The 16,979-nt window shown below is 40.5% G+C and overlaps 1 protein-coding gene across 1 annotated transcript in view; it reads right to left on the minus strand.

Annotated features, from left to right (window-relative positions):
* Nucleotides 1-3,349: 3,349 nt before the first annotated feature.
* The window catches only part of gpc6a (glypican 6a), a 131,015-nt gene continuing 117,385 nt past the window's right edge, over nt 3,350-16,979 (minus strand). The window contains exons 7-9 of the mRNA XM_079462309.1: nt 7,580-7,710; nt 4,354-4,529; nt 3,350-3,920 (exon numbers count right to left, since the gene is read on the minus strand). Coding sequence (XP_079318435.1) covers nt 3,724-3,920; nt 4,354-4,529; nt 7,580-7,710 — 504 coding nt within the window. The 3' untranslated portion in view covers nt 3,350-3,723. The remainder of the gene's footprint in view (nt 3,921-4,353; nt 4,530-7,579; nt 7,711-16,979) is intronic.

Below are 16,979 nucleotides of genomic sequence, written 5' to 3' on the forward strand. Positions count from 1 at the left end.
TTTTTTTCTTTTCTTAAAAAAACAAAGGAAAAACTGTAAGGCATGTCTACTCGCACGACACGTACATGTCGAATTGAAACCTCACCTACAGTAGCTCAAAGCAGCGTGCTTCAGTAGGAACCACACAAACAATCTTCTCCAAACATGTATTTGACATGGCTCGTACTTGTTCGCATGTAAACTTTATTCCTCACTCAGAAGAATCAAAGAATATAGACGTGGAACTCAATGGCAAAGTGCAATGTGGAAAGAAAAAACGAGAGGATTAACTCCATTAAAACCAGTCCGTTTACTTCAGCTCGATAAAACAAGCGATGGCGTTTGAAATGAGATTATTCCTGCACACAAGTGAAAGCCATACGTTCAGACCGCTAGTAGAAACACGCAGGCTATAAGCGAAACCTTATACAAGACACATGCTCTTAAAAACACCCCCACGCCAGCAACCTGACCAAAACAAGTCAATAAAACAAACATGGCCATTTACAAGTGTCTTTCCGTTTCTGGCTTGAAATCAAGTCAACGCATTGATGCATTTCTGTTCCTTTGTCTGCTTGTCAACTCCCATTTCTTCGGACCGACATCAACTCAATAATGGTGAGGTTTGAAACATCACACACTCTTAAGAAAAGCTGCATCAAAAGCCTCTTCGATGCCATAGAAGTGCGTTTAACCTCAGAAGAACCTTCACTCTCGAAAGTAAAGGTGCTTAAAAGGATTTTCACAGAAGAACCGTTCAGTCAAATGTTCTTCGAAGAACCATCTCTTACTTTCCTTTTTATAATGTGAAGAACCTTTTTCACCACAAAGAACTGTAAGGTTCTTCAGTTGGTTCTTCTATGGCAGGGGTGGCCAACTAGTCAGAGACTAAGAGCCACTTTTTTTTCTGTGTTACTGCAAAGAGCCACATCATACACATGGGTAAACATTAACATCATCTTTTAATCATGTATGCACGCATTCACAGACCTCTGCTCAGCCAGATCTAATGAAAATAACCACACCAACATGATAATATCAGTAATTTTCAACAGTTAACATTGTTTGCTAACTTGTTCTTGCGAAGTTCAGTCCCTTTTGGAAATTCCTGTTCGATGTTACTGTGTGTTCACATGAGGCGTCAAAAACGCGCTATTCGCGAGTAGTTGGACGCTTGAACATTTTGTGTCATTCGTGCTATTCGCGCGTGAAATTCGCTTCATAGGAGGGGCTACGTCGTCTACGTCACTACTAGAGCAGGCTCCTGATTGGTTAACGTGGCGCAAATTTTCGCCAAAGTTCAGATTTTTCAACTAACGCAATTCGCGTCTTTCGCGCTGCCTCATTCGCGCCGCAAGCGCGTCTTTACATTGACTTAACATGTAAATCACTAGCGTTTGACGCCTCATTCGCGCCCGGTGTGAACACACAGTTAGGGTGGAGTGAGCGGAAGGGACGCTGAAGATTTGAAGCTTTGAAGAGCCGCATGAAACTAGTTAAAGAGCCGCATGAGGCTCGCGAGCCGCGGGTTGGCCACCCCTGTTCTATGGCATCGTGAAGCACCTTTACTTTTAAGTGTTTAAGAAAGAGATGGTTCTTTGACTAAATAGCTCTTTGTGGAACCATGAGCTCAGATTTGTCTCGTCTGCAGTCAAAAGTCAATATTATTGAAGATCTCAAATATTCCCATCACTTTACTCAAATCCACATTTGACCTCTACAATCTACATTCATTTACTCATCCAGATTCTTCATGTGTTTCATCAATTGCGCTCTCATTTGTTGATTATTTGTATTTCTCCAGAGTCATTTAAGGAGGCGATACTGAAATGTTTTCAGAAAGTAAATCATAAGCACAAACTCTCTCGGCTCACTGATTGACTTCCTCAATAAACCCTGTGATGGTCTCTCAGGACAGATGAAGGTACTCGGGTATGGAAACCTAAAGCACCCCAGAACCTTCCTGTTACCAAAGGAAGGCATCACATCGCCATTTCACAAATCCCTTTGTGCATCTGCATTCTGTTCTATTTCCCAAACGCTCTCTGTATTCAAGCTTCACCATGAGAAGAGAACGTGATCTTCGCATTTCGACGACGAAGTCAGATCTCAACGTAAGATGAATGTGTTTGTCATAAAATCATATGTTAAACATGCCAGCATTCATAACGGGAGGTCTGAGTGATATGGTCATCTGTACAAATGTCATCCGAACTCTTGGGAACATTCATTACTACAGATGCGACAGAAGAAAGTGCAGTTGGAACAATCATATACTGACTCCCTGACTCGCACAAACCACCTGCAGAACTCCATCTGGAGGAAAACACGACGACTTTTTTTACTAAGGGATTTACGGTTACGAAGAGTTTCCACAGACGTTTGTTCTGCATGTTCCATGCGGTCCATTGATTCATAATAAAGAATATTTGTAAATGTGAAGGTCTACATATGAATACGCACAGACTGAAAGAAAATTGTGTCATAAATGAGGTTTGTGAATACAAAATGGATTATAATGAAGACTATATAAATGTGCATGAAAACAACAAGGTCTGTTAGATTTGAACACTTAATATGATGCAATTTTTTCAGATGCAAGCGGATTCAAAACTGATCCAGACGAATTTACATCCAAGATCAAGATCAATTTCCCAAACTTCACTTCAAAAAGACAGATTTGCACCTTTGAAACCAGCGTTTGAATCAGATTCAGAAAATAACGTCATGCTTGCATTGAAAAGGGGAAAATATATTCTTTAGCAAGAGCCATTTGTTAGAATAAAAGTCGCTAAAGCCAAAATATATAATTATATTAGAAATATAAATAAATCTTTCTCTGTAAGAAAATGCTTTGTAACTAAAATCTTATATATTAAGATATGGATCATTTGATTTGAATGAAGCAGGCGCAGCCCTCGGGGAAACTCTACCGGACTCCTTAAACTGAAAACATGAACCTCATAAAACGACCTCCAATTGATGAACGAACGCCTTTAACTCAAAAGCGCCAGAATTGTGCGAAAATCACAGTTAAAAACACTCAGGACCTCCTCTTGCATTCTCACAGTGGTACATAAACAAGTTTCAGTTGTGTTTTTTGTTTTACTTTGCGCTTTAGTTTTTGACGTACTGTATGAATGCAACGTGGGAGAACTTAATAAACACCAGAGCGCACTTCATTCGTCTCTCATTATACGCAGTAGAAAAGGAAAGCAAAAATATATTTCCCTTACTCCCATTAGTTTACGAAACGTTCGTCCCGTTTCTGCGGCAAACCACTTATCGTCCTAAAAGTTCGTTTTTCTTTTAAAGGTGAAGCGTGTAATTTTTTGTCGTCATTGCAAAAATATTGAGCGCTATCGTGAAATCCATCGGGCTGGTGGGCTGCTCAAACAAACAGAGCAAAGTTGACACTTTAAGAAAGGAAATCGACTTACGAATGGCTTTCTATCGCTGCCGGGGAAAACTCGCCGTCGGGAAAAATTACACACGTCACCTTTAAGTTCAAAATGAGAGGCAAAATAGAAGCAGATCTGTGATTGCACCAAGCATTCTTTGGAACAAGCAGGATGCAAATGTTTACTCTCCTTCTCTCCGCACGTCTAGCCAGCGAGCTTGTTCTCCGTCTCTCGTGGGCTTTTTGTGGAAAACGTCCAGTCTGGTGAGGCAAAAGCTAACAGCGTGCCGAGAGCGGCGCTGCGTCTGTCTTAAAGTCCGTGTGGCTGTTGCCTCCTCCTGCCATTATCTCCATTGCAGTGCGAGTGAGACGAGCGTGGTTACAGCGATTACTATCTGCACCTGCGGGGTCTGTCGACGGGCCGCGTCCGCCGCCGGCTGAGGTTCGCTGATGTCGGCTTCCACCATCGGAGGCTCCGTGTGCACCACCTGGGCTTCTGTTGTGAAGCCACTACCACTGCCCGAACCGCTCTCCTCATCACCTGACATTCACAAACAAACACAAAATACAATATAACAATCAACTTCATCTCTCTTCACATACGGGACACACGTCTGTATTATCATAATGTTGAGGTCAGCCCCAGTGAAGGCTCCTGTGCCGTTTCTGACAGGGTCTGGACAGCGCAGGATGCTTTTGGACACCATATATGATTACGGAAATTCCCAGCTGAGATGACAGGGACGAGCCGTCCTCTTTAGAGCCAATAACAAAAGAGTTTCAGGTAAAGAATGTAAATGTGGATGTGAGTTTGGCTTATTTTTAACTCTCCGATTGAACCTACGTTCGATGCAGAAGAGGTAGGTCAACATTGAGATAAGTGTCAATAACAGAATGTGGTGTCGTCTTAAAAACGAACAAGTTTTTGGTGAACCTTTAACAAACCCCAGGAGTCTTTTATGGAGGTGACTTACTTGAATCTTGAAAGTAGACGTCTTTCCCGTTGTAAGCGTTCCGTAACTTGTTGGTCATCACTCTGAGGGTCATGATCTGCTGTCGGACGAACGTGTCCGGTCTGGTGATGTCCACCTCCACCTCTGGGTTATTCAGCTGATTCGTAAGACCATCTTTCACAACTTCAGGAAAATATCTGAAAAGCAGAGAAGCAGCCGAGCAAACGTTTGGTTTGAATAGATTCCATTGCAACTGTTAAAGTTGAATCAAATATTAAGAAAATCATAACAGCTTTTTATCCACAACAAAGTTAAGATTTTGTCTTTTTTAAACACCATCACGATGCACGTTATAATGCATTGTATTGTCTCATGAATAATAATAACTACAGTTTATACATTATAACACTTCATATTTTGAATTAGGTTATAATTCTTTGCAATAACATTAAGTGTATTGCAACACACATTATGAACGGTTATACCTAAACGCTTTAAGGAAAGTCTTCCCAAAATAAATGATAAAACCATTAATAATACAAAATTAAGATGAAATAAAATACAATTATTTAATAAAATTATTTAATCTAACCCTAACCCTAATAATTTATTTTATTTATTTACAGTATATAAATAATCAATATATATATATATATATAGTAAAAATAATGTATATCTTTTATCTCAATTAGAGCTGTCAACGTTAGAGCGTTAACACATGCAATACATTTATTTCATTTTAACTTGTTAGATATTTAACGCAATATTAAAAGCATCCGTTTGTTTTGTCATCCTTTGTCTTGCGTTACTTTATATAATCACGTTCTTATTCATGTAAAGGCCTTTAAACCATTTAAGGTCGATTTCAAACGTTTGCTTTGACACGTTAGGTAAAGATGGACAGCATCCCAGTCTGGTGTATACAGTCAGAAAAGAGGAATTCAATGTGTTTTGAAGCATTAATTCTGTATTTAATTTATCATTTATTATTAAAGACTGTAAAGTGTTTGATTCAATTGAAATTCAATTTCTGTATATTTCTATCCGTTAGACATTGGCTCTCCATTACACTGTACTTCAGTGTTTAACGGCTATAATTCATGTTAAAATAAAGAAAAAATAATCCAATTAATGGAGACATCACCTGCAGAACTAATATTTAGTATTAGTGGCTTTAAATCATACAATAAAATAAATCTTCTTTCTACATTCATTTGATTGTAACGTGCGATTAATCGTGATTAATCACAAAAAAAAGTGATTAATCCGATTCTTTTTTTATCGATTGACAGCACTGATTTGAATCATCACTATAATAAACGCCCTGGATTTGTTGTACAAGGTAAATGTTGGTCGTGCATTTGCAAGCGGTCATGAAGGAAAATATTGCTGACCCCATCATGACCCGATCTACCGTAGAGTAACTCCAGCAGCATCAGCACCTCACACATTCACACGGCCCCCGGCTCGCTGCAGAATCTGTTCATTTGCAATATTTAATGGAGATATATTTTAAGATACGGAATGCTGTAGCACACGCCGGCACTTTGTTCTTCCACCTACAGTGTGAAAATCCTCCCGTTGTTTAAGGTGGGAAATACTGCGACTACATTTCCTGATGAAAATGATAAAACCCGCAAGACAGAATCTGTGTTAATATGCTTCACACACGATCACAGCCGAATCGGAGCAGAAATTCTGGATGCTTTGTGACTAAATACAAACATTCACAAAGTGACTCAGAAGGCGTATACACTTTGTTCTCCCTGAGGATTGAACCCATAACTTTTCTTGTCATGTCAGACCTGTATGACTTTCTTTCAATCGATGGCAGCCATCGACTTCTATTGTATGGACACGAAACCAATGCAAGTCGATGGCTGCCATCGATGTTCGGTTATCAGCGTTCTTCAAAACTTGCGGAAGAAAGAAACTCGGACAAGAGGACGAGTAAACGATGACAGAATTTTGGGTGAACTATCACTTTAATACATGATCACTTCTTAAAATTCCCAAAACAGCCCAAAGGACCGTCTGAATTTCTCCATCATCACAATGCATGTTAGGAGTCGGGCACACTCGCCTCTATTGAGATCTAATCTCATAATAAACAGCGTGAGGTAATTGTTTGTGTCTAATTTATATTTCAGGTGGTGCTTTGTGGAGGAATAAATGAAACTTGTTGAACGCTCCCGGGGTTGCGCTATCACAAACCCGTTCCCATTCAAATGCAAAGCGAGCGCTTTTGAAGCCGTAATTAGCCAATAATGAGATTGTTGTTCTCTACGGAGTCCAGATCCTACCAATACGGAAAAAATCACGTGAATTTCTGCTCCTGCAAGTCTTATCATTTGTGTTCATTTGTCTGATAGGTGCTCTGAAAAAGCCTCTTCACACACACACACGAGCCGCTCGGAGAGAAAATGAAACACATCTTATATCGCACCATCTGCTGATATTATCACTTGTGGAGGCCCAGAAAGCTGACGGGCTTTTTTTGCCAAGCCGTCTGGCTCCGTGTCAACGGAGGACAGACGGAGTGACAGACATCACGCCGTGTGCCATTAGACGGTCATGAACTGAGATGATGAGACATGAATTACGTGGCTTTTCCTCGTTTACGATGCTGAACAAATCGACCTGTTGTTCAGGGATAGTTTCATTCACATCTACTCTTAAAAATAAAGATTGTTCACAGCGATGCCATGGAAGAATGCGTTCAGTCAAGGGTTCTTAAAAGAAACATCAAGTTCTTACATTTTTAATCATTACGATGTTAAATGGGTCTTTAAGGAATCCAAAGGTTCTTCTATGGCATCGAAGAACCTTTTAAAGCACATTTTTTGAGCAGTTATGCATCTCGTGGCAATTCAGAAGTATTATTGCAAAGCAAGTAGTTGTGAGAATCGTATTTTGGTGTCCGATTCGATGTACATCATCAATGTATATAAAAAAAATCTAATTTCCCATGAGATCAGGTTAAATGTGGTCATTCGCGTTTGCGTGTTGTCATTTTGTTTCATTTCTTATTTTTGCACAGATTTATGACACCGCAACATAACTACAGTCATCACGGTCGATCTTTGTAAAGGTCAAAACAACCTCTGCGTGTTCTTTCCAGGAGTTTTGCCTACAGCGTGCCTGCTTTCTATTCGCCCGTGACCTCATGTAACTAAAACAATTAGCATCTGATGTGTCATCTACACAACACGAGGGACGTGATGCTGAAGGTGACCCGCCGTCGTACCTTCCTTTAGTGTGACTGTTCCAGCACTGCTCCTCATCCGGGTCGGTCACTTTATCCTCCTCACAGATGACGTCTGGAAGAGACGACCAGAACTTCTTCGACTGCTTCAGCTTCTCCTTTATGTCGATCACCTGGAATACAACAGTGAACATCAACGTATCACATCCGGAGAATGAAGATTAAAGCAGGTAGGGAAAAAACTGAACTATCATAACCACAGAAATCCAGAAATACAATACAACAAATTCAATAAAAACAATATTATAAATTCAATCAAATATACAAATAAATACATTTAAAATAAATTAACTATGGTCTCGTAAAACCTGCATCGCTCACAGCGGCTCCTGCATGAGAATCAGCAGTGTTCTGTTAGAAATGGATATGCGATGATTCATTGGGGCAGGTGCACGTCTAATCCTCCGCTAAGCTTTGCTGGTATTTTCTGTCCTATCCAGATCACTGGATGCTTCAACTGGATGAATAAGAACTCTGAAATCATTTTTCATCCTATCGTGGTGCATATGAGGTGTATAAATCAGACTTATATGCGCGCCAAGATTTCTCCACATCTACCTCATTGTTGCCGAGTGGTTTTCTGTTTCACCAATGTGCATCAGCCAAGACACATCTTGAGAAATGCATAACAGACGTTTGGTTAAACACATTACATTTCTAAAAGAACTCGTTCAGACAATCCAATCAATTTGATGTTTTGATATTTTGAGAAATGTGTCATGAGTCTTCAGACCAGAATATCAAGAAACTTTACTGTCGTCCCCATTCCTCTTAGCGAAAGCTGTATGAAGGATTGTATTAAAGATGAACACGAATGCTTATATTATTGTTAGGAATCTTTTCTAGTCGTGCATTATACCTTGTAAAGTCGTACAATAAAAGCCAAAGCGACTTCACTCATGCAAAGGTTTATTATATGGTTTGTCTATTTTTATACTCATACCGACTTTAATACATAAGAAAATTAGACATTACAGAAACATCGATAAAATCTTGCCTTCTCATACATCAGCAGTGTTCAGCCTAGAGCTTCAGATGTGCACAAGATTGATTTTATTAATGAACTTCACCGCAGTCCAGAAAGCAAACACATAGATGTTTATCACAGACCGTTTCATGGAGGAGATCAGATGAGTGACTGACAGCACGACACGTCCATCACAGAACAACCTTTTTCTACTAATAATTGAATATGGAATATCTAATGTGAATATCTGTTTGCCTCGTGACAAATTACTTGACACCAAAAGTGTTGCTCTGTCAAATAATGTCATATTTGTATGAGAAATGTCTTCTTTGCTCGAGTTTACTTTATCTTTGATGTGGGGTAATTTTAGCCGACATATTAAAGCCTTAAAGTGATTCTTTGTTCCAAATGTGTATACATTTCTTTGTTCTGATATCTTCCTCTGTGGTCATCAGAACAAAAACATTTATACACATTTGGAAGAACTCGAAGGCGAGTTTAACACCAACACCATAGAAAAATCATTATATAATTACTCATAAACATCTCAAACTAAACGACATGAAAGTGATCTGCGTGTTATCATCATGTGTCACTCTGTGGGTAGACTAGGTTTCCCACATAATAATGACATAATGGGATTAAATGTGCCGGATGTCAGGTTTTGTGGAACCAGCGTGGAGGTTATCTGTGGAGTGGAGACCGACAGCCAGAGGCTGGATGGTACAGAATCTGTATTGATGGCGTGTCAGAGTTGGAGAGCACTTTAGCCTTTTTGAAGTGCTAATCCGTGAACATGGACTGCAGAGATCTGGAGTGCTTTTGCTTTGCATTCATAAGCCGTCAGGCTGGATGTTGACACGAGCGCGTCAGGAGAGATACTGTAGGGCCTCTCCCGATAAACTCATAACGGCGAGACCTGCAGCGACGCTGCGTAAGGCCAACACACGCATATTTGAATGAGTTTATGTACATGTGGGAGCTGCGAGTCCTATGCATTGCTTCAAACTTTTTTTTCTCTTCAAGCTTGCTGCTATCTGCCAATAAACCATAACACCGTGTCTACACTGGACAGCAAACAGCAATAGGAAGAGGGAGAGGGAGAGGGAGAGGGAGAGGGAGAGGGAGAGGGAGAGGGAGAGGGAGAGGGAGAGGGAGAGGGAGAGGGAGAGGGAGAGGGAGGGAGGGAGGGAGAGGGAGAGGGGGAGAGAGAGAGGGAGGGAGAGGGAGAGGGAGAGGGAGAGGGAGAGGGAGAGGGAGAGGGAGAGGGAGAGGGAGAGGGAGAGGGAGAGGGAGAGGGAGGAGAGGGAGAGGGAGAGGGAGAGGGAGAGGGAGAGGGAGAGGGAGAGGGAGAGGGAGAGGGAGGGAGGGAGGGAGAGGGAGAGGGGGAGAGAGAGAGGGAGGGAGAGGGGGAGAGAGAGAGGGAGGGAGAGGGAGAGGGAGAGGGAGAGGGAGAGGGAGAGGGAGAGGGAGAGGGAGAGGGAGAGGGAGAGGGAGAGGGAGAGGGAGAGGGAGAGGGAGAGGGAGGGAGGGAGAGGGAGAGGGGGAGAGAGAGAGGGAGGGAGAGGGGGAGAGAGAGAGGGAGGGAGAGGGAGAGGGAGAGGGAGAGGGAGAGGGAGAGGGAGAGGGAGAGGGAGAGGGAGAGGGAGAGGAGAGGGAGAGGGAGAGGGAGAGGGAGAGGGAGAGGGAGAGGGAGAGGGAGGGAGAGAGGGAGAGGGAGAGGGAGGGAGGGAGGGAGGGAGGGAGAGAGAGAGGGAGAGAGGGGGAGAGAGAGGGAGAGAGGGGGAGAGAGAGGGAGAGAGGGAGAGAGAGAGAGAGAGGCAGGGAGAGAGAGAGAGAGACAGGGAGAGAGAGAGAGAGAGACAGGGAGAGAGAGAGAGAGACAGGGAGAGAGAGAGAGAGACAGGGAGAGAGAGAGAGAGACAGGGAGAGAGAGAGAGAGACAGGGAGAGAGAGAGAGAGACAGGGAGAGAGAGAGAGAGACAGGGAGAGAGAGAGAGAGAGAGACAGGGAGAGAGAGAGAGAGACAGGGAGAGAGAGAGAGAGACAGGGAGAGAGAGAGAGAGACAGGGAGAGAGAGAGAGAGAGAGACAGGGAGACAGAGAGAGAGAGACAGGGAGACAGAGAGAGAGACAGGGAGACAGGAAGAGAGAGAGACAGGGAGACAGAGAGACAGGGAGACAGGGAGACAGGGAGACAGAGAGACAGGGAGACAGAGTGAGAGAGAGACAGAGTGAGAGAGAGAGAGAGAGAGACTCCAGACAGTTGCGAGCGAGGCAAGTGTGCATTTAAATAAATAAAGCGCTTCATGTTTCATAGGTGTATTAAAATACATTTCAGTGTATTAAGAGAAGGCTGATGTTCGTGGTAAGTGAGTGCTTGTATATTGGGTGAGCAGTGGGATGGTTGGACTGCAGATCGTCTAACACTTGGGCCACACAGATCATTAGAGGAGAGATGCCAGGAGGGATGAGTTAAGAGGAAGAACTCGTATTCACTCGGGTCTCATTGCTCAGCACAGTCCAGACTCGACATCAGCCAGACTGAAGGGTCTAATGACCCCCCCCTTATATTCTCTACACGTGCTGCCATTTCACACGTGGCTTAAAGCACCTCAAACATTCTCTATGTGTTCTGGGTTTAACTATTAGAGGCTTAAAGACAGAAGCCATACAACAGCATTGTTCAAGCGTTGTGAATGTATACTATTGTATAACTGTAATACTATAATACTATAAATACTATAACTATAATACATTCAAAATGTATTGCACTTTTATATTTCCTGTAGTACAGTTTAGAAAAATGATAGCATTCGTCGTCGAGTAAAGAAGGAGAAAGCTGGTTTCTTATTTATGTCTAGCTCTCATTTTAAGGCCCAGAGCTCACAGTCTAGACAACAACAGTTCAGATGTCATTGTGTTTTTCCAGGAATCAGACTTATTTTCTGCTGTGCCATTTCCACAACCCTGTCGAGTATGTCAGTGTCCGAGTACAGAGGATGAAGTCAGAATGTGATTTCTTCATTAGAATATCCGATAAATGCATTTTCACACCCTTAAGGGAAGAAGTGACGATTTTATAAGGTGGCGGTTTGTATATGATCTTCAATGATTAGAATCTTACAAAAACATACAATTACAACTGGGGATGCACCGACATATACACTTTGGCCGATAATGATAATGATTTTTTAACACTGGAAGCCGAGAACCGATATATTGGCCGATGTATATATACAGTACCTACACTATATATAAATATAAAAATTTCTGAGACTACAAATTTAATTTCCCCTTAAAACAACTGATAGATGTTCTCCCAGATCAAAAAGAAATTTGTTTTACCAGCCAAAACCAATATCATTAAAAATGACCATTTATCGTCCGATACCGACATTGCCGATAATTTATCGTGCATCCCTAAATCTAATCTCATAATCTCTTTAAACTAATAAACTTTGGCTAATTCATCTGAATTCACACAATCTCATTCGTACATTTTAGTACTGTTTGCTTTTTGAGCCACTGATGTCAGGTTTAGAGGCGGGGTCAGGGGCGGGGCTTTATTTTTGCTTTGTTCTGGTAATCGTACGTTTTTGTACATTTCACAGCGTACAACTTCATACAAATTACCCACCTTGTACAATATTTACGAATTCCTGTGAAATCAGGTTGACAATTATTATAAAAAGCAAATATTAAGGCCCACTTCTTAAACGTAAACTTACTGCAGATCATACAAAAACATAGAAATGAGTATCTACAATTTGTCCAAATTCGTGTCATCTTTTCGTGTAGAACACAAACTCAAGGCAGTTCGTGGCATAGGCAGGAAATTCGGAATCGAATTCCATCGACAATGTGCTTTTGTGAAACGTAAGGGCCGATTCACATTTCGCGTCTTAGACTGCGCAGAAAACGCGAGCCTTCTCGTGTGTGCGCATGCAGCATTCTGAAGTTGAAATCTTTTTATCTCGATGCAGCGCAGCCTGCCATGTGTCTTCATTTAAAATAACGAACTTGCGAGTGCAATGTAAAGGAATCATCCCTAAAGCTGTAATGTAGTTTCAAACTGCCAAAAGTTGCATCATGATATTGACGATTCATTTCAATAAATGTATGACTTCCAATCTGAATATAAAATGAGAACAATCTGCTTAAAAAAGTACATTTCACCTACTTAGATAAACGTGGGGTGTCAATGAAAGTAAAGTGTAGCCACTGGAGAAACTTCTTCTCGCTTAAATTGGGAGTAAAGTTCGGGTGGGTACAATCCATCACTGTGCTACTAAAGGTTCTCAGCACATTTATGTTTGATGGTTCTTACGGTCGCTGGAGAATTCAGACCGGTCCATCATCACACAACCTTCACAATTCCCCCGTCACTGCCCTCCATTAGAAGTTTAGTAGGTAACAACATGTCCCAATTTATAATGATTTTATTCCCTGTTGAGATGTTTTTTTCTGTGCTATGAGGTCATTGCGTGTGTAATGATGAGTTAAAGATTGCATGACTAGAAAAGCGACAAATTCATTATTCAGAAGACTGCAAAGGGCAAGAGATAATCACAGCAAACAATAAATCCCTTTCAAATGATTCATGGTTCCTACAGTCCAAACACACACACACACACAGATATTTTCTGACACGAGAGACACGTGTTTTAAACTTTCTCTATTGCAACACAAATTTCGTCATCATTCTTTCACCATCAACCGAGCGCTGTTATTGTTTTCGGTGAAACTGAGGGAGAAATTATGAAGATATTTTTTAATAAAAAGCGTTGTGTGACCGTGTACATGATATTCAAAACAATACTTAAGTCTTACGAACTCACACAGTTTGTAAGAAACTAAAACTTTAAAGTGAATTACTAGTTATTTATGTGAATAATTCCTCAAAGGTCTAATGATGCTTTCTGCTTCACGGATGCGGTTACTATGGTTACTGTCATTGTAAGGAAATAAAGATTTTTCAAAATCTCTGTTTGTTTTTATAGGTTTAAAATGTCCTTTGATAACTAAGGGCAGCTCTCATTTTAAAAGCATTCTGCACATTTTAAACAGACTTGAATATTTAATGAACAACATTGAAAGCATCGCTGACTGATGTAACAGTGAGGACACGGTTTCCAGTCTCCTTCTCATTCACGCTTGAAGACCGAGATTTTGAAAGTGAAGTCAAATGTCAGTTTGAGTAGTCAAGCAGGCCGCATGTCCCTCGGCTCGGCATGTCAAACGCGCCCTCTCCGCTTCCTACAAGGCCGGGCTTTGGCGCGACCTCTCACAGTCTAATCAAAAGGTTGGCGAGTCACGTTCCCTTAAGCTCTGCATGTGGGGTTCGGAGAGCCGTCGTGACCCCTCAGAACAGAGACCGCGTGTAAATGTGAGACTGCTATAGGTCAGAGTACCTCATTAAGACTATTTGTTCTCATTTCCCGCCTCCCGATGGAGAGAAGAGAAGCTGTGTTAATACGCTCCTCTCACGCTGCTATAGATTAGAAGTGCGGAGTGGATTTGGCTAATTGGACGGGGATTACCCAGCGTGATATCTCACTGGTGAGCATCGTGTCCCCTGGTATTCAGCACACATACAGCATTCCAGCGGCATTTAATCTGAGACTTATAAAACCACAAGTTACGACTGTGGCAAATCAATTCCACCCCAACTGTGAATGATTGTGATGTGAAGAATTATCGAAAAGTGGAACATGTCCTGTGGTTTGGCATGCTATACCTCACATGAAGCCATTCTGAAGAATTCATTGTTTATATGTTTTTAAACCACATTAATTGGAGTATTTTCTTTTTGAGAAGTCACGTGTTTCGGGCGAAAAGGTGGAAAAGTGAAGGAAGGATATGGTAAACAGATGCAAGAAAAATGTACAGTGAAAGAAATCGGGGACAAAAATCTGCCTTAGAAACCAGTGGTAGAAATCAGGTATGAAGTGAATGAAAGCAAAAGCACACCATATGAGGTGCAGGTCAATAAATAAGGGACTTTTTCAGGCTATGAAAATAAAATGTAAAAAATTTAAATTGAAAAAAATTAAATCAGTTATGTCAATATAAAGCTATAGAAATAAGATTCGAGTGATAGAAATAATATGCAAAATCAGTTACAGAAATGAGATTGAAGAAAAAGATGAAGAAATGAAATGCAAAGAAAGTTATAGAGATCAGATTTAAAAGTTTTAAAAATGATATGCGAAATCGGTTACAGAAATATGGAGTTAAAGAAATAAGATGAAAAAAGTCATAGAAATAATACCAACAAAAGCTATAAACATAATATGCAAAACGGTTATGGAAATAATATTCAAAAACGTATAGAAATAATATTTAATGAAGTTTAGAGACATGTGATACTATAAAAATTATATGCAAAAGTTCTAGAAATCATTTTCAAAAGGTTATAGCAATAATATGCAACAAAGCTATAGAAAGGTAAAGCTATTAAAATAATATGAAAGACGGTTATAGAATGATATAAATAATATGCAAAAAAGGTATAGAAATGTAAAGTTATATAAATAATATGCAAAAATCAGTTACATTCATCTACATCTGTAGAAACACAAAGTTCACTATGTAGTATGTATCACACTGACGGTAGGTTTATTATTAGTATTAATGTGGATGACAAATAAATGTAAAATGTGTAGATTAGGTTCTGCTTTAACATTGCATTTGCTAAACAAAAATAAATCATTTGAGGGATTTCCATGTGTTTATGTGTTCTTTCACTGGTGAAAGCTCATAAACACTTTAAACTGAATGCGACCCATTAAACTGATTTCACACAGACGGCATTACCAATGTTTACCTGCACTCAACCCAATGTGTGTTTGACATTTCTACCCGTCACAAGAAACCTTACGTAAACATGGACATGGACTCACTCCAGGTGTTTCTGTAAGGTTTTGATGTTTTGGTTGTCAGGGTCCAATAAAACACACTTTACATACAGTAGCATTATTTACTGTTGGGAAACTGTTGAGCTCTTGATAATCCTTTTGACTTTAGGAAGAATCCTTCATCTTTTAACAGATCCACGCAGCGTCCCGGTTAAGGGCATGACTTAGCAGGCTGGCGTGATGACAGTGAGCGTCTATATAAACACACATGTGTCGGTCCAGACGAGACGAGGCCAGTGTCTAGTCACAGTGAACCGGCTGACTCCCCATTAACTCAGTGGAAACCCTTGAGCTTTTCACAGCCGTCATACTGACAGACCTGCCAGCAGCTGAAAGTCAATCCCATCAGGATGAGCTGTGAATGACGCACTGCTGTCTTTTTACTGCCCGTCACCAACGACTCCTATATCAACACACATTTATATATACATCAGCTTTAACATTAACCTCCACGTTTTATTTGGACCCCACACTAAGCACCGAGACCACACAAGACTTTTCCTGACCCTTCACAAATGAAAATGATACTGACAGATCTCACTACGCTCTTAACAAATCATGGGACATTTTCAAGCCGGCGTTGGGACAAAAAGGCCCAGCGTTTGGGTTAAATGAACGCTTATATTTGACCCCAATATTAGTTAAATCAACCCGGCGTACACTGTTAAAAATGTCTGTAGAAATGACAGTGTTGCCAATAAATTGGATAAATATGAATCTGCACTGTAAGAAATTCAGTAGAAATGACAAACAGCAGTTTGCCAATAACTTACAGTAGATTTACATTTATGTAATTTACTGGCAAAAGTTTGTTCAAAGATAAATAATCATTTAACATTAACATCTTTATCTTTACAGAAAAAAACTCATGCAAAGCATTCTGGGAACCAAAATTCGAAAATAAATACCAGGATCACATTATAAAACACAGATATGAAAACATCCATTAAATCAATTGAAAAAACAACTTGAAATGTAAAAAACACAGACAGACGGATGAATATTTATAATGTAAACACTGCAACACAAATGCTGACTGAGACCAAGTAAAAAAACACTTCTGGTTTCTTAGGTGAAATAGAAATGCTTACAAGAATGACAAAAATCGTCTGATGTGGAGCGTTTCGCTCAAGACAGGAGGATACGACAGAGTCATTATCACTTTAAATGCCGTCGGATGAAACCTCAGACTTTCACATCCAGTCAATGAAGCTCATTCATGAGACAATGCCGTCTACATTTTTATTAATCATTCTTGTGTAAATCTCATTTCACGTCACATTCAATTCAACAGCACAATTTACACAAGAATGATTTCAGAGGCTATTTACGCAGAAATGAGCTCTGATTGTGTTTGACGTGAAGGGATTATTTCAGAATCCATCTCATTCTCTCTACTTGTATTGGTCGCCTCAAAACTTTCACAGAAAATAAATGAAAAGAGATTTGTATTTCATTTATCGGACCCACTGTGATTAAAAACTAAATTTCTGCCT

The sequence above is a fragment of the Barbatula barbatula genome, assembly GCF_947034865.1.
Source record: "Barbatula barbatula genome assembly, chromosome: 8".
Lineage (NCBI taxonomy): Eukaryota > Metazoa > Chordata > Actinopteri > Cypriniformes > Nemacheilidae > Barbatula > Barbatula barbatula.